This window comes from Amphichorda felina (genome assembly GCF_050947745.1).
Source record: "Amphichorda felina strain 45539 chromosome Unknown scaffold_4, whole genome shotgun sequence".
Classification (NCBI taxonomy): Eukaryota; Fungi; Ascomycota; class Sordariomycetes; order Hypocreales; family Bionectriaceae; genus Amphichorda; species Amphichorda felina.
The window spans coordinates 1,863,374-1,889,330 of NW_028145046.1; the positions used below are offsets into that span (position 1 = coordinate 1,863,374).

Here is a 25,957-nt window from a genome sequence, read left to right on the forward strand (position 1 = left end):
GGACGAGAGCCCGTGCGGTGGAGGGCCGTTGGGTGACGCCGTTGACGGTTGGCGGGAGGTGGGTGAGAGGTGAGACAGGCGAGCGCTTGGGCCGTTGGTGGAGAAAACGAGCGGTAGCCAAGGACCAAAGGTGGACGTTTGGAGACGCAGACGAGATGAGATGGGACGAAGAGGAGTTGGTGGACAGAAGTGAGTTGAGAGGGCCTGAGGCGGCGGTTTCGAGGGGCAGGTTGAGGTGAGTTGAAGAAAATATGTGGAGCCAGGCCAGGGACCTGCGAACTGCGCAGCCGGTGGCCACGGTGCTGCTGCTAGTACTAAGGTATGTACTAAGTACGTACCAGCTCGACTTTGGTCTTATTCCACGGAAGGCAAGTACATGCGAGCCTGCAACTTTCTGCAAGACAGTCGAGGCCGTCGACATTCAACTGGTGTGGTGCCAGGGTGCGCAGGACTGCAGAATCCACACTGCGCTCAGCCAATGTGGCCCCGGATGCCTGTGGAAGCGATATCACTTCAGATATTACGCTCCCGCGGTATCAGGCAGTTGGCAGCATTCTGTACACAGAGGTACGGGTGCCTTCGCGTACTCGTACTATGTACGCATCAAGCTTGACAAGTCAGTCATAGGCTGTGGTTGGAGCGGGTGCCTTTTGGCGATTCAAGATTGGTGATTGGTGCCAGCAGCTGCGCGCGGCGAAAAAGTTTTGTGGCCTCGGTCGACGCCACCGCGCCTCTGGCAGCGCTGGGCGGGCACGGGTTAGGACTTCAGGTGCAGCAGTGCTGGCTGTGAGCCTGTGAGCGACTCAGCGCTGTGTCTCCCACCTTGCCCCTCTCATTGCCTCTCTCATCTGCCTTTTCTGAGTGCCTAGGTTAGCGCTCTCGTTTCGCTGCAGGGCTCACGATGGACCACAAGCCCAGAAATTGCACTCGGCGTCAAGGGCACACATTCCCCTGTTTGATGCGAATTTTTTATCAGATCTCGAAACAAATGCCACAGCGCTAAGAACAAAGGGTCGCAGGGCTCGCGGGTTGGGGCCTTGGGCCCTGGGCCCTGGGGTTGTTGGCCAACTCGACATGCATGCAGCATAGTGCATTAGCCTGGCGGCAGTTGGGGTAGGCGATCTGCACCGCAACGCTCCAAGTTCCCAACGATCCAATCCAATCCACAATCCAAGAGAAACCAATGCAGCCCATCCCAGCCCCATCTCAGGGTGCTGCCCCCTTTGGAACGCTTCATTAATCGCTGCGATGCACCGGAGCTCCACGGCCGCGGCGAGCCCATCTGGCCTTACGACGACTAATACTCCATGCACCTACGGCCGCTGCCGGAACTCGGCCAGTGGCCAGTTGGCCTTGCTTCCTCGTACACGCTGATTGCGGGCACCATCGCCGACCCCGACTGTCACCTCGGATAGACCGAGCGAAATCCCCATGTCCCTCCCATCTTTGACATTTCGCGCAACCCGCCTATTCAGGGCGGCCAGCGTCGTTGAATGGCCTTGGCAAACGATTCACAACAAGCGCTGCCAGTCTGCCAGGCTCGCCGACGACAGACCAACGCACCACTTCGACCAACAGGAACCACCCGGTTCAGCCACCGTCAACGTCCCGGGTAGCCCCGCCGTAGGCGACAAGTCCGCCGTCAAGTTGACAAGCACAAGCCTACGGATACGTACAAGGGCCAAGCCAGTTTCCGCTCCGCTTCTCTCGCCGGATTCCCCGGTCTCAGAAGCAGACGAAAACGGAAAACCGGCATTAGCTGACACTGTTACGAGTACTACTCCGTAGTAGGTATCGCTATCGACGTCTGGCTATTCGGCAAGGGACATTCGCAGTTGGATGATCCTTCTGAACGGTCCAGGAGGGATATCATTGATCTCAGACTCGGCACCATGCCGGCGGATGATCGACCCCAGACTAATGATTTGCGGAGCGCATATTCTATTAGGAGGATGGCCCATGAACTCTACTGGCCGTCCATGCTTGTCAACGGTCCGATCCAACGGTCGTCGTATTCGTCCAGCGCGAGGGGTTCAACTACCCCATATCAACAGGCAACCATAAAGCTTCTTCGCATAGGTAGCATTGTACCCGCGACTCCCGTAGTGATTGGTGACTAGTGGTAATAACAGAGCAGAGTTGCATGAAGAATCGTTCGAAAGGAGGAAACTGGATGTCAATCGTGCCAAGAGATCAATCCAGGGAGTTGGTGGAGCCAGGGGACTGGAGTCTCTGTGGCCCGTGGGTTGGGGAGGGGAGGGGCACGGATTAAAATACGGCCGAAACAGGACCCCTAAGCCCCACCGCTCCTGTCTCGGTGTCTCGGGGCAACTTGGCAAGTGCGATCATTGGGAGACGAGAGGCAAGTGCGGAACATCGTGGAGCTTTTTTGTCAACCACATTGCCGCTTTCCCGGATCTCATCCACACAGAATACTTCAATTCTTGCGGCAGAGCAATAACTCAACAATTCCTTGATGGGTGGAGAAAGAGCCCGAAGCCGATACCCAGTCCCCACCCCCAAAGGCCCGATCGAAGGCTGGAGCCATGACATTGAGAGCCTGCACTGAAGGCTCGGTCGGTTCACGGTCTATGTTCTCTTTTCTTCTCTTCTCTAGACAGCTAATACCATATGCTAACTGAGTGACTGTAGATGGTATCGAGAGGGTATATGTAGACTACTAAACCTAAGGTACTAGGCAGCTTTTCTCGCCGAGACGCCCCCTACGGGAGAACCGAGGCTCGAACCCAAAACACAACATACTTTACTTCTTTGCCCAAGATTCGCAACGATTCAGTTATAAAAAAAAATGGAAGGCCAGCCTTCCGCGAGCTAGGACCTCAAGTGTTTCTCAGTGGTCGTCCAGTGTCAAATTTCCTAGCGATCCGCTTTGGCCATCGTTGCCAGCCTAGGATAGGTAGTCTAAGTCTTCTTTCAAGGCCGACGTAGCGAAGTCGCTAACGGCTTTAGTTAGACACGTATTTAGGATGACGGGGCTGACCTCGCTCCACTCTATGGTGCTACTACCAAAAATCCACAATAGAGGAGGAGTCTATCGAACGGACCTTGGCGCTGTATCTCAGCCCGTCCTAGGCCAAGATTTGTGACCATGGATCGAATAGTCAGCCGCGATGACGGCGTGTTTGTGTCAGGGTATGGAAGTAGTTCGCAGTGAATGCCGTGTACCCTTATATGCACAGGACTATGGGGGACTAACATTGTCTGGATGATTCCAAACGAGTCTGGAATTCAACGGGGGGGTTTCAAACTCCTTATGAGGCGGGGCAACCATTCAAGTGGAAGTGATCATGCCGACTAAAGAGTCCCATGTGCGTGCTTGGGGCTTACCGGCGAGCCAGAGTCTCAAAGAGGGATGATGATGCCCCATGATCCATAGATTTGTCCCGAGACAGGCCATGGCTGGTAATACTAGATGTCAGGTTGTTACGGGTTGATTCCTTGCGCACGGAGAAGTACCGGCCATCAAAGAGATTGCTCCCATTATCGGCAGCTCTACTGACAACTAGCCAAATATTTCATTGTGGTTGGTTTGGATGGATCTATTTGACTACTATTAGTATATATACTACGTACGACATGATACTCCAAGGAGATGTTTGTCTTAAAGCTGCATTGTGCCATCATGTCTCTGCTGTGTCTCATGTAACTCCAAACAGTCATCTCGGACACATTGAGCCATTTGCCAAGTTGCAATGGAACTCCCCGTCCAGTGGTTCGGCCAGGTCGGCACTGAAGAGTGTTCATACGGGGCCCCGTCCAAGAGAATAATTATGACACTCAGGGCAAGACCCAGAGTCTGGAGCAACATGGGGCCCGGGCAGAGGAACGCACCGGTTTGAACATGAGATGGCACGACGGAAGATATCGCTCCCTCAGTAGCTTTATAGCTTCTACGAACCCACAGTGCCACCACTGCTGTCAGACCCCGAGTGCACATCCGGCTCTCCGATTGCGTCCCCGCAAACTCCGTCTCGGCCCCACCATCACCGCCGTCCTCTTCTAGGGTCCATGGACGATTCTTTCGTCGCCTACTAAGGCGTCCTTCGCACCGCAAGATCCGGTTCGGGCAGCTACTGATTTGAATCAGGCTGCTACCTCGTTTGGACGCAGCATAAGCTGCCGCTTCATCGTTGTTACCTTCTGGGCTGCCACGGCAGTTGCTGCAATATGTACTCCAATATCACTAGACAGCTTTCGTGAGATGAGAGGCCTACCTATATGGGACCTACGATGGTTACGCCTGCGAGGACATGTTCAATTCGGGCGACGTACTAAACGTTGGCTTCGCATATCCTAGAATATCTTCAGCAAAGACTAAACCGTGCTGCAGTCTATCTGCTGCTACTTCAAGAGCTTTGTCGTTCTCGTCGTCCCCAACAACCGCCCATTCTTTGAATACAAGGGCCTCCTCCTCCATCCTCTTGCCCAGAGCTCAGGCGAATCATCTCATCGTCGCATCACATCATCGACAGGTAGCCAGAGCATTTGCTCTCTTCTATGCATATGACGGCGACCAAGGTACACAAGGTCGCGATGCCTAGTACTGCAAACCCGCCCACTCGTCCGGCGTAAGCCGTTAGCTTTAGCGTGGTATGCCCCGATTTACAGTGTCAAACACTAATCGCGGGGTGTCGAGGTTGTGCTCCGCGCTTTGGAAACACCATGAGAGAAATACCATGGAATTCATGGACGGGGGCTTCGTGATACCTCGTGGACCCCGAGCTGCTACCATGTGCCGATGTCGGCGAACGGGATAGGACGACATCGACGAGGAGGCGAGGTTTATGATAGCGCCTAGGCAATGGATCAGAGGGGGCTCCCTGTACCGTCTGTTTCTCAGAGAACTAACAATTATCCTCGTCTTTCTTATAGTCTCGTAGTCTCCCAACGTCAATGTACCACGGACTGATGCTGTATATGCCATCGCGTGATGCATCATGCAACACGACATCATTGTGCAGGGTTGAGCACTGCGAGTGCTGGGGCGCAGTGGAATGGTCATGGCCGCAGGGGGGAACGCGCGTGTCCCGAGCGTCCCGTAGGTCCCCAGGGTAGTACGTAATGGCCCTTCTCCGGGGCCTTTCAGTGGTCCAGGGCACTGCAGGCGCTGGGAATTTGGGAAATGCGCTGCGATGTCATGGATCCAGGAGTTATTGAGCACCAGGATTAGTGGAGCCGCCCAGAACCCTGGGAGAAAGCTGACCAGAGCTGAACCCGCGTCCCGTCAAGACGTTGAGGGCAAAAAAAAGGGTGCTCTCTGAGCTGCTCGATGCTTATCGCCCTTTGATCCCCCCCTAGGTTGCTTCGCCCAAGATACGACCGTGTAAAGTCGATCCTGTCCATCCAACCCACTATCTTCTCTTCTCTCCCTTTCGATAACATTTCCCCTCACTTCGATACCCCGACCATTCCTTTGCATCTCCTTGCGTTGCCTTCTCCCACTCCTTCGTCTGTCCTCCGCCTCACGCGCCGCACCTGCCACGTTGCGATCGACGGCGCCCTGATTACCTTAGTCGACTTTCAGAGTCTAGAATCCCGCCAACTCCTGCTCAACTCCTCTTCAACTCCTTCAAACCCGACAGACAGGGCTACATCCCCATCATGCCCCGCCAGACCAGGCGAAGCGCCAAGGCGCGCGAGGTGCAATCCTCGTCGGAAGAGGACAACTCTCAGGTTGCTATGAACGGCAACGGCTCAGCCCATCACGAAGCTCCGGATGCCTCGGACTCGGCGCCTTGCGAGAACATCTTCCTTTTCTGGCCCAACATCATCGGTACGAAGCTCCTCTGCTTGGTTCCTTGACATCTCATGCTGACGCGGCCCCTCCTTCAGGCTATTCGCGCATCGTCCTCGCCATCGCCTCCCTCTATTACATGCCCCTGCACCCACGCACGTGCTCCGTCCTCTACAGCGTCTCCTGCCTGCTCGACGCCCTCGATGGCTGGGCTGCCCGCGTCTTCGAGCAGTCGACCCGCTTCGGTGCCGTGCTCGACATGGTCACCGACCGTTGCACCACCTCCTGTCTCCTCGTTTTTCTCTCCTCCGCCTTCCCTCGCTGGGCCATCCTCTTCCAGGGCCTAATTGCCCTGGATTTTGCCAGCCACTACATGCACATGTATGCGACGCTCGTCGTTGGGGGCGCCGACTCGAGCCACAAGAACATCGACAAAACCCAGAGCTGGCTGTTGAATCTGTACTACACCAACAAGGTTTGTATACTCACGCCACTCGCTGGATCTGGACCCCTGTTGCTGACATGCTATGCTTACAGACAGTTCTCTTCTCTTTCTGTGCTCTCAATGAGCTCTTCTTCATTGCCCTCTACCTTCTGTCCTTCTCCTCGCCCTACCTCGCCCCGCATCTCATCAAGTCGGTTGAGGAGACGAGCGGCGGCCCGATTGATCCTAGCGCCCAGGTCAACAGCTCCATCCTCAACCAAATCTTCCCCGACCCCTTCAGTGCTGCGGCCCTCGAGCTCGCCCGTGCCAACAAGATGGACTCGTTCGTCCCCTGGACCCTGGCCGGCATCAGCTTCCCCATCATGTTCCTCAAGCAGGTTATCAACGTGATCCAGCTTGTCAAGGCCAGCAAGTGGCTCGCCGACGTCGATGTCAAGAGCCGCAAGGCTAAGGGCCTGCCGAGGAAGACGGCCAAGACCGCCTAAACACATCTTTTTATTTCGGGGACGCAAGCTGTGCTCAGCACAGGCGGATGGCATCGAGCGGACGGACACTTCTATTCGACCGATATGGCCCACTGCTCCAGACGCACACCGTAACTGTGACACTGTCAGGCTCATATTGCCGCATTCCCTTTGTACAGCATGTGTTGGCGCAGAACTGGTTCCGAGGGCTAAGGGAGGAAGCCCAAATCGACAGGCAGATGTGGGGAAAAGATCTGTAGTGGGAATGTAATAGCCCACATCCAAGATGAGACGGCCGTGGGTGGGTAACGGGTTTATTGTACAAAAGCAAAGGGGGTTGGCCCTTTTTTCTCCTTCCTATTTGTTCTACGCCATATATTAATTAGACATCGGAGTGCGCTCACACTCGCTGGACTACAAAGAGCTTGGGGGTCCGGAATTCATTCAATTCAAGTTCTATCTCTATCTACCATAACCAAACTTCGAATAATGGCTCCATATATTCTGCCCAATGCCCCATGATACTTGATCTTGTCTCAACAATGCTTGATCTTGTCTCTGATTGGTATAATGTTGCCTTGATCGGCTCAATCATGCCTCCGGCGTCCAATCCCACGACTCGGCCGTGAAGAGCTTCTTGGCCATGCGGTCCGCATAGATGGCCCCATCATACCTGAGCCGCTGGTCATTCGCCAACGACCTCGTGAACACAAATGCGCGCTCCTTGTGCTCCTCTCCTGGGTCCCCCGGCGTCTGAGTCGCCACCCACGACACGTCCGCCCTCCGGCGCTTCCAGTCCGCTAGCGGGATGGCGACCACACCGGCCGAGGCCATGGCCCGGACGTAGTCGAGGACGGGCTCGACGCGGATGCGCGGGCCGCAGTTGGTGTGGTGCTTGTCGACCTGGTAGCTGGGACACTGGCGCAGCGTGGTGAGCAGCTCGTCAATCTCGACCATGGACGTGTCTGGCACGGTGTCGAGGGACACGGGGCTGAAGTCGACAAGGAAGAGTAGGTTCTTGGACATGAGGAACCGCAGCAGCTGCCCGAGCTGGAACGAGTCGCACGCGGCGCTCGAGTCGTAGCCCAGCTTGCACTGGCGCTCGCGCGACGTGTACAGTTGGAGGAAGTGCCGCTGCACGGAGGCGATGGTGTTGAGGATGCACTCGCGGCGGTATTGGAGCTCATCTTAGGTCATGTCAACGCCACACAATACGTTTCGCGTGTGAGTAAAGGGGAGGTTCAACTCACGTTCCAGCCCGTCGGGCAGCGTCCACCACGCGGCTGTCGTGTCAGCATCATCATTGTAGAAGGCACTCCAGTGACTTGATCCACGCATGATGAGCTCGCGAGTCGCCTGTTGCAGGCGCATCGGCTGGCCCAGCAGCCACGACACGAGGATCTTCTGCCGCAGGACCTGCTCGACGTCCGTGGCCCGGCCAGTGTCATCTTGCATGGGGCGGCTGTTAGTGACAGGCCACTTGAACTTAAGATCGGTGCTCAGACAGCGCGATACAACGGTGGTGCAGTCGAAGCGATCCGCCGTGATGGCCAGCGTGGTCACGTAGGACATGGTGATGCGGGTCGTCTTGGGCGGCTCCTGGTGGATGATGCGTAGCATGTCCTCAAAGGTATGCTCACGCCCAGCAGCCTTGGTGGCCTCGTCATCGTCAGCAATAGGGATCCAGGGCAGCTCGCTGGCATCCGCCTCGGCGGGGCTGGATCCCCTGGCCTTCAGTAGGTCATGGGCATCCGTGATGAGCTTTGCCTCACGGAAGTGCGAGTTGGACAGCAGGTTGTCAAAGTATTTGGAGTGCTTCTTGAGTGCTCCCAGGCTCACACGGTACGCTGCTCTGACCTTGGGCTTGAGATTCGGAGGCGGAGGTGCCGAGCTGCCCGCTTTCCGCGATGCCGCGAGGGCGGCTTTGCGGCTCCTGCGCAGTGTTTCGGGAGATGTTTCAAAGGTGACATCGAGGATGATGTCGCCCTTTGGCTTGACCTCTATCACTCTAGGACCTCCTCCATGACCAGAGGCGTCTGCCGCAGAGCCGTCAGGAGAATCTCCGTCCGCGGGTACGGAGTCGCCCATACTTCCTGCGACGGCGATGGTGGTTCGAGACACATTGATAGCAGGACAACGTGGGGTCTCAAGAGCGGGGGTCCATGGGCCTAGCGAGGACCGTCTGCCGGGAAAGGTACACGATACGTCAGTAGGGGTTATTGCGGATAGGAGCAGGAGAAGAAATTTCTGATAATGGTATCCATCAATCCGTTGCGAGTCGGTCAGGAGAGCATCGCCATTGGACACTTCCGTGACCGGAGGCAGAAAAAAAAAGATGCCGTTGGGTGGACGTCACTGCAACAGATCCCGCCACAGTGGACGCTGGCTGTTATTAGTGTCTCGCTGGAGTCTCTGAGTCTGACTTAACTTCTGAAGTCCATTCCACGCCCCACTGGGCCTCTACGGGCCGGAGTGGCCGCTGGCGGGAGATGGTGGCGTCTCAGTGCCTATCTCGGAGGGAGATGGAGCACGCTGCAGGGCGACCAGGGCCTGTAGGGCCCGTAGGTTAGGTAAGTTGTACGTTGCAGGCTAGCTGATCTGGGCCTTGGTGGGGCGCAACGTCACCTACCTTCCTAGTACTGCGAGTATCTACAGGCTACGGCCCTGCGCTTATCCGCTAAGCGGGCGGATATCATTGTCCCACGGCCCGTTGTTGGGTCCTCAACACCGAACAAACTTGGTGGCCCCTTTCTCCATCACCAACCTTCTCAGTTTCTACCAAGCTGAGTAGCCTGAGGTGGGAGCCTGCGCCATAGAGACGACTCTTCTTTCATTGCGACACAACCAGCTTCCTCAGTGGAGCATAGCGAGCCCAAGCATCGACGATAAATCCCACCTCAACGTCCTTTCTGCATCTTGGCGCAGATCGTCGGCCCGACTTCATCTTTTTGCGCCGTGTCGCCTCCTCCCATGGCCCGACTCCTTGCCCGACTGCCCAAATCTTGACTGCTCAAGGAGCCGTGATGCTATTGTACCCGAGACTCCTCCCCCCGATATCTACACTACAAGACCAATGGCGTCCCTGGCGCGGCGAGCACCTCGTTGGGCGCCTCGAGCGCTCCCACATCCATTGGGGGACCACCAAGCCCCCGTGTCGCCGTCGCTAGGCGGGATACCACGGAATTCGCAGGCAGGATGCATCCGCTACTCCTCGACAGCCCCCGGGTTTACGTGGACGAGCGCCCGCTACCGATACGCAGCACCGGCGGCTGCCAGAACGAAACCCCCCGTCGAGCAACGCCGCCGATGCCGCGAGACATGCAGGCAACACCACCGAAACAGCCCGGCCCACCGCTCAACACACACAGTCAGGACTCTGCGAGGCTTCCATACCTACTTCGTGACCCATCTCCCGTCCTCCTCCCTCCACCCCGATGCCGGCCGCCCAAGCCACGGCCTGCCCCGCGATGCCTCCACTCCTCACACCCCGAGCCCGGGCTCCTCTGCTGCCGTCGTGCCGCCGAACATGCCGACAGTTCGAGACTTGACGGTCGTTCGAATACCGCTCCGTCGGGCAAAGCACCACTTCGGGTCATCAACTGCCCGGGGCAGCAGAGCGTACAACGAGGATGCCGACCAAGCCGGGACCATTGACATCCCCGCGTTCGCAAAGAGGGCCCCTCAGAGCGTCATTAGACAGAAGCCCGGGGAGGCGAAGCCTGCTGAGAGTGCGCTGGGCGATCCGCAGATATTCTACTTTGGGGTGTTCGACGGGCATGGCGGGACACAGTGCTCCCAGTTTCTGAAGGATGAGCTGCACGGCTACATCGAGCAAGCCTCGACAGAATTTAGTCTCCGGAGCACGTTGCGCAAGACAAAGCCCGGCCATCACCGCGAAACTCATTCTCACGAGGAGCCTCACTTGAAGAAGGATGCAACAGATGAAAATGGCAAGAATACAAAACAATCAGGCGGGCACGAGGCCCGCTCATCTAAATCATCGGAGCACCACGAGCCTCCACGGGGCGCCGAATCAGCGTCGTGCGAAGTGTCCGAGCGTGGGAAGGCTCTCAGGATGCAACGCGAGCTGGTCAACGATTACAAGCGCACCATAGGCGGGTACTTTCGACGCTTCAGCCCTGATTATTTCGACTTGTCAAATGATGCCACAGAGGCCTCGGCGACATCCATCGAGTCTGTTCTAACATACGCCTTCTTGAGGGCGGACCTCGACTTTGTTGCTGCACAGGCAAGGAAGCCAGATCCCGACGATTTGAGGGTAAGCGACACACCCCTAAACGAAGATGAGGTCCTGGGCGTCCCCCATGCGCCTCCATCCGGTCATGGGATAGGGGGCCAGAAACGATTTAAAGGTGGCTCAACTGCCACAGTCGCTCTTATATCGACACCCACCCCAGCTCCGTTCTGGCATCCTAATGCACACTCCACACTCCTCGTCGCACATGTAGGGGACACGCGCGTCCTCTTGTGTGACACAGCGACCGGCCAAGCCCACCCACTCACCTCAGATCACCACCCTGGCACCCCAGGCGAGAGCCGCCGTCTGCGACGGTACGCAGCGGCTGGGTCCATGGTGTCGGGAGACAGCTTCGGCGAGGAGCGCATCGCCGGCCTGGCCAACAGCCGCTCGTTTGGCGACATGAAGAGCAAGCGCATCGGCGTCTCTGCCGAGCCCGAGATGACCCGCGTCGATATGGGCCCTGCGCAGTACGCCTTTCTGGTCCTCATGAGCGACGGCGTGTCGGGGACCCTGAGCGACCAGGAGATTGTCGACGTCATCAAGGAGGCGAGCACCCCAGAGGAGGGTGCTTCCGCCGTCGTCAACTACGCCACCGAGGTGTCGCACGATGGAGACAATGCCACCTGCCAGGTAGTTCGCCTAGGCGGCTGGGAGCGTCGCTCCGAGGGCGGCGTGGGCAGTCTGGGCACCAAGGAAATTCGTGACATTCGCCGAGCTGAGGCACAGGATCCCCGGAGAACGAAGCAATGAGCGCCGTTTGTGTTTTTGTTTTTGTTACAAATGAAGCATACTTGACTTGATTCATACCCAGACATGGCGAGTTAGAATTCTTCTGCTGCATATTGCATCTATTTTGTACAGCATGGGTTGGAGTTCGGGAGGCAATAGCCGTTAAGCTATATACTAGTGCATATTCCATTCGGCATTCTTTCTTGTGTACTTGGACACAACAGCATTCGAAGGTTAATTATAGAAACGGGACAGTCTCATTGTTCCAGGTAGGCTTCGGAAGCTCAATGTAAAAGACAACTATGGACGTATTTACTCGTCATGATTTTCTTATAAACCGCTTCAAAGAAGTTCCATCCTCATAACCGGTTACCGTTTGCATTTCTAATTCGTATCCATCCTGTTATTGATCATCCAACTCTTTAGTATCGGCGGTGCTGCCCAGGATACTGCTGCCACCCCGGAGGCGGTCCGCCCGGCGGCCCGTACCCGGGTTGTCCTGGAGGCGGTCCTCCGTACCCCTGGTGAGGCGGACCTGGGGGCGCGGCATACTCTTGTGCATACCCCTGGGGCGGTGGTGCCCCGTATCCATAGGCAGATTGTCCCTGAGGGGGCCCATAGCTCTGCGGAGGGGGGGCTTGAGGCGGAGGAGCCCCGTAGCCAGAATAGTACTGTCCCTGTGGAGGTGGAGGAGCATTGTAGCCCCCTTGCCCCTGCTGATACGGCGGGTTTGATCCGTAGTCAAAGTGCTGCTGCGTCGGGGGCGCGGGAGAGTTAGTCATGTAGTCTTTCGAAGGATCGCCGTCACGGCCCTCCATGGCATCAAGGTCGCGAGTGCGGACCTGGGACCAGAGAGACCCGGCAACCTTTCCGTGGCCAAAGCGGCCCATCATGCTCTCAAGGGCACCGTGAGAGTGAGAGTGGCCTCCATGGTAGTCGTGTCCCTCCTGCTGGGCGTGCTGCTCCTGGCTGAGGATGTGGTTCTTGCCATTGCGAACAGATTCGGAAGAGAGGAGGTGTTCAAGTTGGTTTCGGCGAGGATGCTCATCGGCCCACTTCCTGACAGTGTTGAACATGTCACTCTGGATCTGAACATTATCGTGACGGAGGGCGGGGTGGTGGAATGCACGGAGGATATCATTGACGACCTCATCAACAGAGACGCCAGTGTTCTCCCATGCGTACAGGACGCGGCTTGTACTATGTTAGCGAGGCTCTTCCAGTGAGAAACCTATGGTGGACTTACGGCACAGAGTATTGGAGGATAGTAACTGCAACTCTGCCTGCGCACGAGTTCAGGACATTGGTGAAGTGGTCCTTGGCGAGCATGCTGTGGGTAGGATCCGTGCAACTAGGGTTCTCCCAGGGCTCATGCTGCGACCTGGCGCTTGCGTTGATGACACCAGAAGAGCCCTCCTTCAGGGACTTTGAAACTTGCTGGATAATGGGTCGGATGTACGGAGCAAGAAGACCCATGATAAAGGCCGTCAGAGTCTCGCTGATGTGGTCGAGGAGCTTTTCGAGCCCAGGGACCTTGGCGATGCCCCGGTTGATAGCCTTGACGATCTTGTCGCGGAACTGGAGAATGGGGTAGATCCTGCCGGCCGTCTTGACGGGGTCAAAGTTGGGGCTCATGCCGGGAACAACGTTGACATTAGTGCCGCTGCTAGCACGGGCTTGGTTCTCCCGCTCCTGGGCGTCAGACTGGGCCTTGAGATCTCTCGCCTGCGAAGCAAAGCCATCGCCGACACTAGGTAGCTTCCCAACTAGAGAAATGAAGTCGCTGGGACCCTTGAAGCTTCCAAAATCGAAAAGGCCTCGGGAGCCTTGTCCGCCACCCTGGGCACCACCAGTTCCCTTCTCGGCGTTCTTCAACGCAATGTCGACCTCGTCGACTTCAGTCTGTGTGAAATGATCGGTGGCTTCGCCGATGACACTGTGAAGGAAGTCGACGGCGCCAAACTACTCAATTAGTACGCCCTAAAACAAGGATTAAGAGCGGTGTGCTTACTGTGCCAGTTGTAAGAGGAAACACTCTTTTGCCGTGGACATTGACTTCAGAGTGAGTTCCGCAGTGAGGAAAGACATTGCGGTAGCCAAGCTCACGCAGAGCAAGCTCACAGTAGTTGCTGTGGGCACTGAAATCCTCAAGGCAATGAAGCGCCTGTCCAAGACAACGGAGTGCCTCGCAAAGGTCCTCCTCGTTTCCCTTGCGCCCAGATCCGCTGGTGTAGAGTCGGCCAAAGTGGATGCTGCGGGCAAGGCTGTATCTGATGTAGCCGGCGCTGGTCGCCCACTGGCCGGACTCGTTCGCAATGTAGTTCTTCATTCCCGTCCGAGGATCAACCTCCGTTTCCGCAGGCATAACAGGTCCTCGGAGGCGTTTATCAAACTTGGTAGCATCCAGGCCATCTGCATAGCCCAGAGGATTGTCGATGTGTTCCTCAGCGCGATAGACGCCAAGTCTGTCGGCAGTGACCTCAAACTCTTCCGTGGCGTATCCAAATGCCATGAAGGAAAGAACCCAAACGAGAATTCGAATCGTCTCGGCATTGACGCTCTTTAGTGTTCCCACGTCGAGGGCCTGGGAGTAGTCGCGCAGGAAGTTGCCAAAGTAGACGCGCTTGATGAGCATGGACGACCACTTCTTGCCATGTAAGAAGGCAATGGTCGCCAGGGTATCTTCGATATCTTTGCAAAAGTCAGTGATCCATCTAGCCATATATAGCGCACGGCCGTCACCAACCTCCATGGCGCCAGTTGTGCCCTTCAACCTGAAGACAGAATTAGCCGCTACCCTATCATTGAGTTCAAGACGCCGAAACGGTAGACGAACCTGGGCGATTGAGGGGATATTCCCAGCTCCAAAGGCATCAGCTTTTCCAGGGAGTACAAGCAGACAGATGCCGAGTGCGAGAAGCAATCCGCTACCGCGCGACCAAACGAATGACGCCATGGTGGAAGCGCTGATGATTTGGTGAGTGCGTCGCGGGGTGTTGTTGCGGGGTTCCAAGGGGATTGCGCCGAGGTAACTGGTAGGGGTATCTTGTAAGTATGTTACGATGGAGGAGGCATCGATTTTGAGGGAATAAAAGGCAGGATCCAGAGGTAGCGACAGAATGGTGAGATGATGGATGATGAAAGATTTTTACACTCAGATCATGAGCTCTAACTGGCGAGCTCATCGAATCGGCTGCTCGGCCAAGCCCTTGAAGCTAGGTGCCTCTAGGTGGTGACGCAGCTGCGGCAGTGGCTCTGCAAAGCCCACTTTTTAGCGGCTTCACTGCCTGCTTACGGTGCCAAGCAGCGTCTGCGCCACAACGGCTTGCATTAGCCACGACAACAGCCTTGCCAGGAAGGATGCCCATGGGCAGCATGATCAAAAATGGTGGGGGATTCTACCGCGACTCTTCATTCGTTTTGTTTCTCATCATAAAAAGCCTGTAATGCGATGCTTCCTGATACTTGCTCTTGCATTAAAATTGCCGCCGAGGAATTGCCTGAGTTCTAACCTACCTGTAGTATCCGTACTATTAGTACCTAAAGTACCTAGGTGCCACGTGCCTTGGTTGGTAGGTAGTAAGCAAGGTAAACCCCAAGTACCTAGGTAACCTGTGCTGCGAAACTGCCTTCATCGGGCGCATTTCGGCTCCCACGCTTCTTGCACATAGTGTATAATAACTGGAAGGCTGAGAGTATAATAGCAAGCGTTTTTTGTATGGAGCACGAATACTCCGTAACACCTAATATTGCTGGTGGATGAATGACAAAGAGTCAAGAGGTCAGAGTCAGATCACGTTGTTTTGCCCACAATATGGTGCCACCATGGAACTCTCGGGACCCCCTGAGACACCCTCCAGCGGTCTCCCGGCAGGAACGATCGCCCGACTCATAAAACCCAATTTTCCAGGTCCCAGCCCACTTCTCCTATCGCCATTGCTAAACCGCATCTTGCACTCTCACTTGCAGCGTAACCTCTCTTCCAATTTTTTATCACTTTTGCCCGTGTCGCCGCTCCTAATGCTTTCCCCTCTACAATCCATAGCCTAATAACCAGGGTCTTTCTTCAACCATCCTCTCGTCGCCGACGCGATCCACATCGTCCTCCCGTCCTACATCCGCCCCCTCCGAACATTACAAACCGTTGCTACGATGCCTGGCCGGACGCTTCCGACGTTCACTCGTGCCGAAGTCGAGTCGCACAACTCAGCCAAGTCATGTTATGTCACTATCGGGACCAAGGTCTATGACGTGACCGATTTCGTCGATGACCATCCCGGCGGTGGCGATCTGCTGCTCGAGTACGCTGGTAAGGATGTCGAGAACATTCTCAAGGATCCGACTTCCCACCCTCACTCCGAGTCTGCATATGAGGTACTTGACGAGTCCCTCGTTGGCTTCGTCGTCCCTGAGAAGTCTGTGCCCGCCGGCGAGTCTGCTTGCAATGGTTCGGCTGAGAAAGTCAATGGCGCCGGTAGTGACGGCACCACGTATGTCCACCCGCGGACTGGCATGTCGTCTGAAGAGGACCTGAGCAAAGACACGGACTACGCCCATGATTACAAGAAGCATAAGTTCTTGGACCTCAACCGTCCTCTTCTGAAGCAGATCTGGTTCGGCGGCTTTTCCAAGGAGTTTTATCTTGATCAGGTCCACCGCCCACGCCACTACAAGGGCGGCAAGTCTGCGCCTCTGTTTGGAAACTTCCTCGAGCCTCTGTCCCTGACTCCCTGGTGGGTGGTACCGTTGATCTGGCTCCCGGCTGTTGCCTACGGACTCTCTGTGGCTGCCCAGGGTATGAACCTGTATGCTGTTGCCGGCTACTGGATCTTTGGTATCCTATTCTGGAGCTTGATCGAGTATTTCCTGCACCGCTTCCTGTTTCACCTCGATGGGTACGTTGATTTTCTCACTTGATGTTTAGTGACTTCGCTGACCCTTCTCCAGCTACCTTCCTGACAACCGAGTTGGCATCAGTATGCATTTCCTGCTCCATGGCATCCACCATTACCTCCCCATGGACAAGTACCGTCTCGTTATGCCGCCAACTCTCTTCGTGGTCCTCGCCTCTCCTTTCTGGAAGTTTGCCCACTCAGTCATCTTCTGGGATTGGTACGGCGCCACTGCTGCCTTCAGTGGTGGTGTGACCGGATATGTCCTCTACGACTTGACGCACTACTTCCTGCACCATGAAAACCTCCCTCTCTGGTACAAGGAGCTCAAGAAGTATCATCTGCAGCACCACTATTTCGACTACGAGCTCGGCTTTGGTGTCACAAGCAAGTTCTGGGATGGTATCTTTGGCACCACCCTTCCTCCCATGGTTAAGACCAACTAGGTTTCTGGTGGTTCCTAAGGAGATCAAACTCTACTGTGTGGAGAAACTGCATTGCACAGCTCGCATGGGACGAGCCTACTGGAGTTCGCGAGAATCGGTTCATGATGAGAAGACAATGGGGCTTGGAGCGAGGCCTGGTACATATCGCGTCAATACCTACTAATACTACCTATCTACGACTTGTAATTGGAGGCCGCGGGCAGCAGTTCAGCTGCTCATAGGTTCAATGACTAATGGTTGCCTACGGCGTTCGTACTCTAACATTATCAAATAAATTAATATTGATCGAACCCGCAGCCTTCAGTGCAGTTTTAAAAGTGATTAAAATATACCTGACCTACCTTACTTAGGTGCCTGAGAGATGATCGGATTCTGAGAATTGGTATGTAGGTAGGTGTGGGACTATCAAACTCACGTGACACCAATTGTCAATCCAAAAACCTTGATCCCCCCGCCCAAACCCAACCAGGCTGTATCCCCATCATTCTCCTCATCAAAGCATCGGGGTAACCGCGTCATCCTCCATTGCAACTGGCTTTGATACCCTTTATCTTCCAATAATAAGACCGCGAAAGATCGAATTGATTGACTCAAATCCAGGCATCATGAGCGGCTTGGATGTGGAGGCGCTGCTGGACGCAGCGGCCAAGGGCCCAGAGCTCAAGAACCCAAATGGGGAGGACTCGTCCAAAGACAGTCAGCAGGACAGACATGACCGCGACCAGGATAGAAACCGTGGAAAGCGCGATGGCAGCCGCCCACGTGACCGAGACAGAGACCGTGACCACGACCGACGTCGCAAGGACCGCCGAGAAAACAGCCCAACTAGGAGCCGCAGGGCCACACCCGACGTGGGTACACCGAGAAGCGACACTGGCAGCCACAAGAGCAGACGGAGAAGCAGAAGCAGGGACGATGACCGACGCCACTCGCGCCGGAACAGAGACGGCGACTACTACCGTGGCGGGCGTGGAGGACGATCTCGCACCCGTTCTCGCTCCCCGTACGGCCGATATCGTCCTCGTGACGACCGCGACCGTAGGGACCGCCGGGACCGCCCTGATCGCCCTGATTATGGCCGAGGCCGTGATCGCGACGCGCGTGAGCCTGGTGCTGACCCTGCCGCGCCCACTGAGGATGAACGGGATCGACGAACGGTCTTTGTGCAGCAGCTTGCCGCCCGCTTGCGAACTCGCGAGCTGAAGGAGTTCTTTGAGAAGGTCGGCCCCGTCAATGAAGCTCAGATTGTTAAGGATCGCATCAGCCAGCGATCCAAGGGGTGAGTTTATATTTGACCTTGGTCGTTCTATCACCTCTTGCTAACAGGTCTCCCAGAGTCGGTTACGTCGAATTTAAGAATGAAGAATCCGTTGCGCAGGCTCTGCAGCTCACAGGACAGAAGCTCCTAGGTATCCCTGTCATTGTTCAGGTCACCGAAGCTGAGAAGAATCGCCAAGCTCGTAACACCGAGTCAGGTGGTCACCCGAATTCGATCCCCTTTCACCGTCTTTATGTCGGCAACATTCACTTCAACGTCACTGAGCAGGATCTGCAGGCTGTCTTTGAGCCTTTCGGTGAGCTTGAATTCGTTCAGCTCCAAAAGGACGAGACTGGCCGCAGCCGTGGCTATGGCTTCGTCCAGTAAGTTTTGCATCTTCTGATAAACAGGGCTCAGCGCTGACAATTGGCAGATTCCGCGACGCTGGCCAGGCTCGAGAGGCACTGGAGAAGATGAACGGCTTTGATTTGGCCGGCCGTCCTATCCGTGTCGGTCTTGGAAACGATAAGTTCACCCCTGAGAGTACCGCCAACCTGTTACAGAAATTCTCCGGCCGTGACCAGAATAATGGCAATTTCCAAGGATCCGCCTTCTCCGGCGCTGGAGGCCGTGGCCAACAGTCATCAGGATTCGATCGGGCTGGCGGCCGTGACAGCGAAAAGACAGGCGGAGCCAGCGCCCTGGACGACACTGACGTCGCCGGTGTTAACTTTAGCAACTATAGTCGCGACGCGTTGATGAGAAAACTTGCTAGAACCGATGAGAGCACGACCAATGGCGCCGAGGAACGTCAGTCGCTCAAGCCCAAGGTAGAGGTTAAGAAACCTCTCCCCGTCAACGTTAACATGGCGAGCCGCTGTGTTGTGTTGCACAACATGTTTGACCCAGAAGAGTAAGCTGAACAATTTTCCCCCGTCGTCCCTGACTATGCTAACGTCTGATGCAGAGAGGAAGGCGATAGTTGGGTTAAGGAACTGGAGGACGAAGTTCGCGATGAGGCCGAAAACCGGTACGGCCATGTCGTGCACATTTCGGTCGATCCCAACTCGAAGGGCGACATTTACCTAAAGTTCGACAAGGTCCAGGGCGGAGAAAACGCCATCAAGGGTCTCAACGGCAGATACTTTGGTGGCCGGATGATTGACGCGTCCCCTGTTGTAGACGCCGTCTACAGCAGTTTGTTCTCTCGCTCGCGCGCATTCTGATGCTAATCTTGTTGGCCTGCCGACACGACTCTAGGACTCTTGCAGGTTAGCAGAGTCCAACCTTGATCGGAACGGAGCATCACTCTGACATGGGTTCGTCAGCAGACACTCAAGTCTACGACCATATGGTCGCCCGCGTGGCTGGTGCCAAGCTATGTGCTCGCCTCAGTCACCTTTGCCCTTCCGACCTTACAATAGTTATAATCATGTCGTCTACGTCCACAGCCATCGGATACGAAATACCAGCCCGCACACATACAACCTGGGCGCGGAGTAAGGCCAAGGCATCTCATCACGATGCGATCAGGTTCACGCTCGTCTTCTCGCGTGCCACCCTACTGATGTTTGCACCTTAGGATGCTTGCTTCTTTCAGAATCGGACAACGGCGCAAGGTCTACTCATTTTGTCGGTAGTTACCGTATAGCGTTTCTCGCCAGTGTTAGATACTAAAATTGCAACTTAGCTTTCCCGTGAATATCGCTAGTTCTATGCGGACATCTTGCGACTTCTGACTGTGTTCGGTGCCTATCGTGTAGTGACCTGTGGTATGCTGACACCCAGTCCGTCATTACTTGGTCTTTTTGGCTCAGGAAGAGCTGATCCGGCAAGTGACTAGGCGCGGGTACTGGCCTTGTCTTGCTGGGAGTAACTTGGCCAGCTGCGGGCAGCTGGCTGTGAATCACCGTCTGATCTCCCAGTCCGGCTCCCTCACAGGGGCATCTCAATTTCCAGGGTCCGCTCGACAGGATGTCCTCCCAACGTCGTCCTCTCTCTGTTATGTTGCAATCCTTCATCTCTTACCTCGTCCTACCTTAGTGCGACGCTTTCAATATCTAGACTTCATTCGCCGTCTCAGCCCCTTGGGTCAATACCCCTGACACCTCGATCTCATCGATTCTGCATCCTGGATTCCATCCGACCCTACCCACCCCATTAGACCCTCTTTATCCCGCCCGCTTTCCTGCTGCCGCCCGTGCGTGGATAGGGCCGTGGCGGACTCGATATTGCTCGATATCTGACGCGCCCCGTCTCGTGTAACGCTGAGACGGGAGCCCATATTGGGACCGTCCGGGGGCCAATCCTTCATCCCCAGGTGAGTGCTGTTGGAATACCTGCCTATATCCCATCTTTCGTCCTGTATTCTGTTCTCTCAGAAGGGCAGAAATAGTCAGTGGGTGTAAACACTTGGCCGCCAACTGGCAGCACCTGTCCCGCTTTTGGCGAGGCCTCTCAACCTCGACGCCAGTTCTCAGATTCTTCTCACCTCACCGCACTGTATAAAGCATTTCTCACAAATTCCCTCTCGACTCATTTTTTTCTCGTTTTCTTACCCACCGCCACTCGTTCGTTTGGTTTTCTCCCCCTCCTCCATCCCATCACTGTCCCCGACTTCACACCTGGCTGACTTGACTAACTGATATCGTATCTCAAGGCAGGGTCATCTCCAGCCTTCGTCACTTGGTGACACTTCCTTTTTACTACCGTCGTCACCGTTCGACGAAGTCCCTCGTTTGCGATACCGTCCACCCATCTACCTTCTATCTGGGAGTTGTTAACTTGGGGGCCACGGTGAGGTAGTGGCGTTGTGACGGGTCGTTTGGATCACGCGCGCTTGGATTCACCAGGCTTCTACGGTCGGTCTCTCTACTGTCTTTCTTTTTTTTCCCTCGACAGCATTTACTGTCATTTTCGTTTTCCCCTCCGAGGGCAGTTCCTTTTCTTGGTGTTATCCTCAAAAGGCTTCCATTACTGTCCCATGCCTGAACACTCCTGAACGATCTCATAAGAATAACTCATAAGCGCTAACGCTTCGACTTCTAGACATCTTGGGAATCTGATACTCATATTTAATCAGGAGCTTATTGGGTTTGATCAAACTCTCGGGTTCTGTACACGGCTGCCAACTAGCAGCTTAACTCCTTATCTCAATACCTCATACCATTCAAAAGAATCGGTCGATAATGGCAACCAGCGACACCAGCTTGTCGGGCCAAGGATCGTCCGACCAGCTGTATGCGCTGAACAGATCTAGTGGTAATAGTTTAGAGGAGAACGGATTCACAGGCGGTGCCTCGCTGTCCATGGACTTTTCCGCGCCGCTGACAGACCAGGCCCGTGCCGAGCGCATCAAGCAGATGAGCAAGAATCACGTATGTCCCTTTCCTCGTGTTCCCCTACTTCGTCGGGCGGGCCAGCTAATGATCTCTCCAGCCAGCCTTTGAGAAGACGCGGATTGTCCAGGAAATCCTTCACAAGGTTCAGACGTCACTGCGTCGCATGCCAGGCGTCTCGGCCAACGAATCCAACGAGATTATCAAAAGGCTGCAGGAAGTTGCGCAGCTCATCAGCCAAGAGACGAGTCAGCTGGTGGACGCCATCATGAACCTGACGCTGGATAGCGTGGAGACGGACAAGGCTGTCGCACGCATGGGGCTCGAGGCCAGCTTATCCAAGGCCGCCTTGGAGGACAAGGCACAGACAATTCGAAACCGTGACAGGGAGCTCAAGGACGAGAGAGAAGCTCGTGAAAAGGCCGAGCACGAGGTCAAGAAGATCATGGAGGATATGCAGGGCCTGTCTGCCGAGTTCAACCAGTTCAAGGAAAAGGCTCGTAATGGGAATGGCTCGCCCAGCAGCCAAGAGGAGATGATCAAAGTAAGCTCCCCGTTGTCGACTGCCCTATGCAGACACAGGCTTTGACTCTAACTTTGTGTCCCCAGAACTTTGAGTCTATCATTCGACACCTCGAGGATCAGGTCAATAACCGTCGTTCGCTCTGGGTCATGAAACACAAAGACCCTGCCATGATTGTCCAGGCCATCGAGACCATGGCTGACTCCCTCCAAGACAAGTGCGTTCTCACGGAGAGCCTGTCATCTCTTAGAGCCGCAAGCGGACACCCTCACCTTCGGAACCATGGCGATTTTCAGGCTCCTCCCCGAGCACCATCGGCTTTTCAGCAAATCGACCGCCCTCCGACCGCCCACCCGACCGGCTACTCTCCTCTGCATGCTGGACCACCTCGAGCTCCATCTACCCGTCCCCAGAGTCGCCACTTCCAGGGCTGGGGCTCTGCAAACGGGAACGCCAACGGTGCATCTGGCCGCACCGCGTCTGTTGGAAATGCCCTGGTCTCGCCGTCGACCTTTGCACGGGCACCGTCCCGCAGGGGCGTCCAGACCCAGCCACGATATCGCCCAAATGCCCCCGAGTTCCAACCTTCCATGTTCGCGCAGAAGCTCCCCTCCAGACCCGGCACCTCCTTTGGACACAGAAGCCGCTACAGTGGTCGTGTGCAGGAGAGCTTTGACAGCGGCTTTGGGAGCGTCAACGGCGCCATGGTGCCTCGGAACACTCACAGCGGTCCTCTCATCCATCTCACGGAGCGCTCGGTCACTGCCTGGAGTAGGCAGGTCTCAGACTTTTACGGGGTCATCCGCAAGTTCGTTGATAGACATGCAAGCGAGCCCATCCACGATGATGACCACCTCCTCACCGAGACCGATCTGTGGCCCATCCTTGTGCGCACTTACCTTCCGCTCTCCGAGATGGAGGCTGCTTCGTACCTTCAATTTCATCTCAAGGACCAGAACGCCAAGCGGTGCCTTGTTACCCGCGTTGTCATTGACTATGTGGTGAATCTTGTCTGGGTTCCTGGTGCCTGGAAGGGCGCTGATCGAGACGCGACCTACGCCCTGGCGCAACTCGAGAGAGACCTGCTCCAGACTCGCGGTATGTCTTGGCTGTTTTCTTCTCTCTCTCATATGCTAATTCATCTCTAGGGCAAACTTCGTCTGTCCGCCAGCCCCTTCTGGACAAGCAGGCAGGTATCCTCGACGGCATCATGAAGAACCATGACCCCAACTCCGAATTCTACAAGAACAAGACGTCTGAGATCGCCGGCACACTCCTCACCAACCTCCAGCCGCTCCTCAACCCCCTCGCCAGCATCCACGACGCCTACAATGACCTCGCGGCCGTCGCCGACCAGGCGTGGGACCTGTCCTCCAAGATCCTGACCAGCCGCCTCACCTTCGACTTCCGCTTCCCCGAGATTGGCAGCCGCTTCAGCTGCCAGAGCATGGTGCCCATCTGGCCCGCCGACGTGGACCCCACGGAGCTCCAGGCCAAGCACTGGCGCGTGGCCATGGTGACCACCCCCGTCATCACCTGCCGCAACGACACGGGGACCAACATCTCTGCGCACTCGGTTGCGCTGGCTGACGTGATTTGCATGCAGTAATAGATGCACTGGGTGGGTGCTTACGGGGTGTGTCCATCCGCAATCTAGTTAGTCTTTTCAACGGGATTGCCTCTGATGATAAGGGTAGCCCAACAACTACCACTAATACGGCGCAAAGTAATGCTGACTCGATGGAGGGGTCCTGGGGACGAGTGTCCGCATGGAGTTCTTTTGGTTTTCTGACACTCATTTTGTTCTGTTTTTTCTTTCAACGGCGTTTTGATACGAAAGGAGTAGCACGGCGCTCGAGGAACAAAAACAGGCTTGGGGATCATGGCTTGACGACGGGGGAACGAAAAGGGGTACGTCTTCTTCGAGGCGCGGTTTATATGAAGGCATGGGGCCAATTGCAACGGCTTCACCTCGGCTCTTCCCTAGCACGCCTTTGCGACCTAATCGATAATTCTGGATGATATGGAGGCTTGGGGGATATCACGTCCGCCAAGACGGATTTCTTTCCTACACATCAGGCGTAAGGGGGCAAACTTTGCTGCCTCCAGGACAAAACGGTTAGGCACATTTTAATTATCAGCTACGGAGTACGGTAGCGAGAAGGTGGTTGTGTAATTGCTGACACTGCTATCTATTCTAAGTCTATTGCAAGTAGAAGCTGCTCGTCGCGTGCCCAGTGCTGTTGTGACCTGGGATGCCAATATAGGTTCCAGAACGCCGACGAGTCCGAAACAAACCCAAAAACAAAACACCCGAAGCTAACCCTAGTATTAACTCCGCGTAAATTCTCGGCTCTGACGATCTAGCCTCCTCACCACGGCACCCAGAACAACCTTGAGAATCCCATCTACCGTCAGCACACCACCAGGGCCGTCCCAGGTCGCCGTGTCTACAATGTCGCGGACACCCAGTTCCTCGAGGCCATCGTCGAGCTGCTTGAGCGCATCACGTGCTGAGGGGCTGTTTCCAACCTGGAAAAACTGGATGCCAACCTGGTACGTTGGGGCATCGAGGCGGTCGAGCTTCTTGGCGGCCTGGATGATGCTGCTCTCCGGGTCATCAGTGGGAGCGCCGTCGGTGATGACAATGATGTTGACAGGCTTAACATCGTCCACATCCGGGGAACGCTCGAGCATGTCCGTGTATGGCTTGAGGATGCTGCGCAGACGCTTGCCCGTCGGGGTAACGCCCATGGGGCGGGACTCGTCGAAGATGCGCTGGACCTGGGCCGGGCTCTTGATGTTGTAGTAGCCGCCGTCGGCCTGGCCGAGCCCACCACGGGCGCTGGTCTTGTGGTTGAGGAAGTAAATGTCGATGCCGTCCTTGTCACGCTCGGTGCAGATCTCGGAGATGCGGGAGAGGACGTCGCGGGCCTCGCGCCAGTTGCTCCCAGCCATGGACCCCGAGTCGTCGATGAGGAAGACGGTGTCAAAGGTGGCGAGGAATGCGTACTTATCGTCGTCGTTGGTGATACTAGCCATGCTGATACGACTGGCCCTGCTAGCGGTACTGGGGGCGGGTGAGGCGCTGCGGCCAAGATGAAACGCTTGGAGTCCGCTAGAGGTGTGGTCATTGGAGGGGGCGTTGGCCGAGTACGCTGGAGGAGCCTCGCCGACTGAGAAAAGGTTAGAGATGGTGCCGGAGTTGTTGAAGTGTTGCGGATTCTTACTGTTGATCTGGGGAGCCTGCGTCTGCTGCGATGGAGCAGGAGCAGTGTTCCTGGCAAAGGGGTTGGAGGAGGCGGACTTTTCGTCCGGCTTGCCATCGCACTTAATTGAGGACGAGCGGCGCAACATTTTGCCTCGGACTGATGAGAAGAGTCTGCTCATGGTTGTGTTGTTCTTAGTGTTACTGAGGATACTGGGATCTTATGCGGCTAGAGTCGGTAATGGGCTTGGGCTTTGGAGGCGATGTTTGGTTGTGAATTAGAGAAGCTCAGTGTGAGACTTTATACCGTGAGAAGGCGAGGAGGTAGTTGTTGAACGAAAGCGGCAAGTCAATATGGCTTTGTTCTTGCTGCGCCCAGGTGGTTTGTGAATCAGAGGCTTGAAGTTTGTTTGTTTGTTTGTTGTACAGCTCCCTTGTCACTACAAGCAGAATGAACATACTACTACTTACTTGAGTAGTAGTATTTATACGAAGGTTGCGGCCAAAAGTCTTGCACCGTAAGACTTTTAGCCGCAAACTACACAATTGCGTTGAGTAAAAGCCTTATGATAAGACTTACGGTTTGCCTACCACTTAGCGCATTATAGATTTCAAAGCCGGAGCGATGAGATGTAGTA

At 55.5% G+C, this 25,957-nt stretch overlaps 8 protein-coding genes across 8 annotated transcripts; 5 read left to right on the forward strand and 3 right to left on the reverse strand.

The window, feature by feature from the left end:
* Positions 1 to 5,622: 5,622 nt before the first annotated feature.
* On the forward strand, positions 5,623 to 6,685 carry pis1 (CDP-diacylglycerol--inositol 3-phosphatidyltransferase; the record flags this gene model as incomplete). Its single annotated transcript, XM_083193806.1, has 3 exons — positions 5,623 to 5,794; positions 5,854 to 6,230; positions 6,293 to 6,685. 3 exons carry the CDS (start codon positions 5,623 to 5,625, stop codon positions 6,683 to 6,685), a joined length of 942 nt encoding a protein of 313 aa, XP_083050754.1.
* A 570-nt stretch (positions 6,686 to 7,255) lies between these two features.
* Positions 7,256 to 8,752, reverse strand: ACO1O0_004367 (uncharacterized protein; the record flags this gene model as incomplete). Its single annotated transcript, XM_083193807.1, has 2 exons — positions 7,256 to 7,851; positions 7,915 to 8,752. The coding sequence occupies 2 exons, from the start codon at positions 8,750 to 8,752 to the stop codon at positions 7,256 to 7,258; spliced, it is 1,434 nt and encodes a 477-aa protein (XP_083050755.1).
* A 1,107-nt stretch (positions 8,753 to 9,859) lies between these two features.
* PTC6 (type 2C protein phosphatase PTC6) lies at positions 9,860 to 11,675 on the forward strand (the record flags this gene model as incomplete). The annotated part of the gene is made up of 2 exons (XM_083193808.1): positions 9,860 to 9,953; positions 10,033 to 11,675. The coding sequence occupies 2 exons, from the start codon at positions 9,860 to 9,862 to the stop codon at positions 11,673 to 11,675; spliced, it is 1,737 nt and encodes a 578-aa protein (XP_083050756.1).
* Positions 11,676 to 12,076: 401 nt separating this feature from the next.
* On the reverse strand, positions 12,077 to 14,610 carry ACO1O0_004369 (heterokaryon incompatibility Het-C; the record flags this gene model as incomplete). Its single annotated transcript, XM_083193809.1, has 3 exons — positions 12,077 to 12,848; positions 12,901 to 13,616; positions 13,666 to 14,610. The coding sequence occupies 3 exons, from the start codon at positions 14,608 to 14,610 to the stop codon at positions 12,077 to 12,079; spliced, it is 2,433 nt and encodes an 810-aa protein (XP_083050757.1).
* A 1,196-nt stretch (positions 14,611 to 15,806) lies between these two features.
* Positions 15,807 to 16,992, forward strand: SCS7 (fatty acid alpha-hydroxylase; the record flags this gene model as incomplete). The annotated part of the gene is made up of 2 exons (XM_083193810.1): positions 15,807 to 16,549; positions 16,602 to 16,992. 2 exons carry the CDS (start codon positions 15,807 to 15,809, stop codon positions 16,990 to 16,992), a joined length of 1,134 nt encoding a protein of 377 aa, XP_083050758.1.
* Positions 16,993 to 17,597: 605 nt separating this feature from the next.
* Positions 17,598 to 19,476, forward strand: rsd1 (uncharacterized protein; the record flags this gene model as incomplete). Its single annotated transcript, XM_083193811.1, has 4 exons — positions 17,598 to 18,271; positions 18,328 to 18,633; positions 18,684 to 19,163; positions 19,218 to 19,476. 4 exons carry the CDS (start codon positions 17,598 to 17,600, stop codon positions 19,474 to 19,476), a joined length of 1,719 nt encoding a protein of 572 aa, XP_083050759.1.
* A 1,962-nt stretch (positions 19,477 to 21,438) lies between these two features.
* ACO1O0_004372 (uncharacterized protein) lies at positions 21,439 to 23,720 on the forward strand (the record flags this gene model as incomplete). Its single annotated transcript, XM_083193812.1, has 4 exons — positions 21,439 to 21,627; positions 21,689 to 22,132; positions 22,198 to 23,209; positions 23,260 to 23,720. The coding sequence occupies 4 exons, from the start codon at positions 21,439 to 21,441 to the stop codon at positions 23,718 to 23,720; spliced, it is 2,106 nt and encodes a 701-aa protein (XP_083050760.1).
* A 722-nt stretch (positions 23,721 to 24,442) lies between these two features.
* ACO1O0_004373 (uncharacterized protein) lies at positions 24,443 to 25,468 on the reverse strand (the record flags this gene model as incomplete). Its single annotated transcript, XM_083193813.1, has 2 exons — positions 24,443 to 25,287; positions 25,342 to 25,468. 2 exons carry the CDS (start codon positions 25,466 to 25,468, stop codon positions 24,443 to 24,445), a joined length of 972 nt encoding a protein of 323 aa, XP_083050761.1.
* Between the last annotated feature and the right edge of the window lie 489 nt (positions 25,469 to 25,957).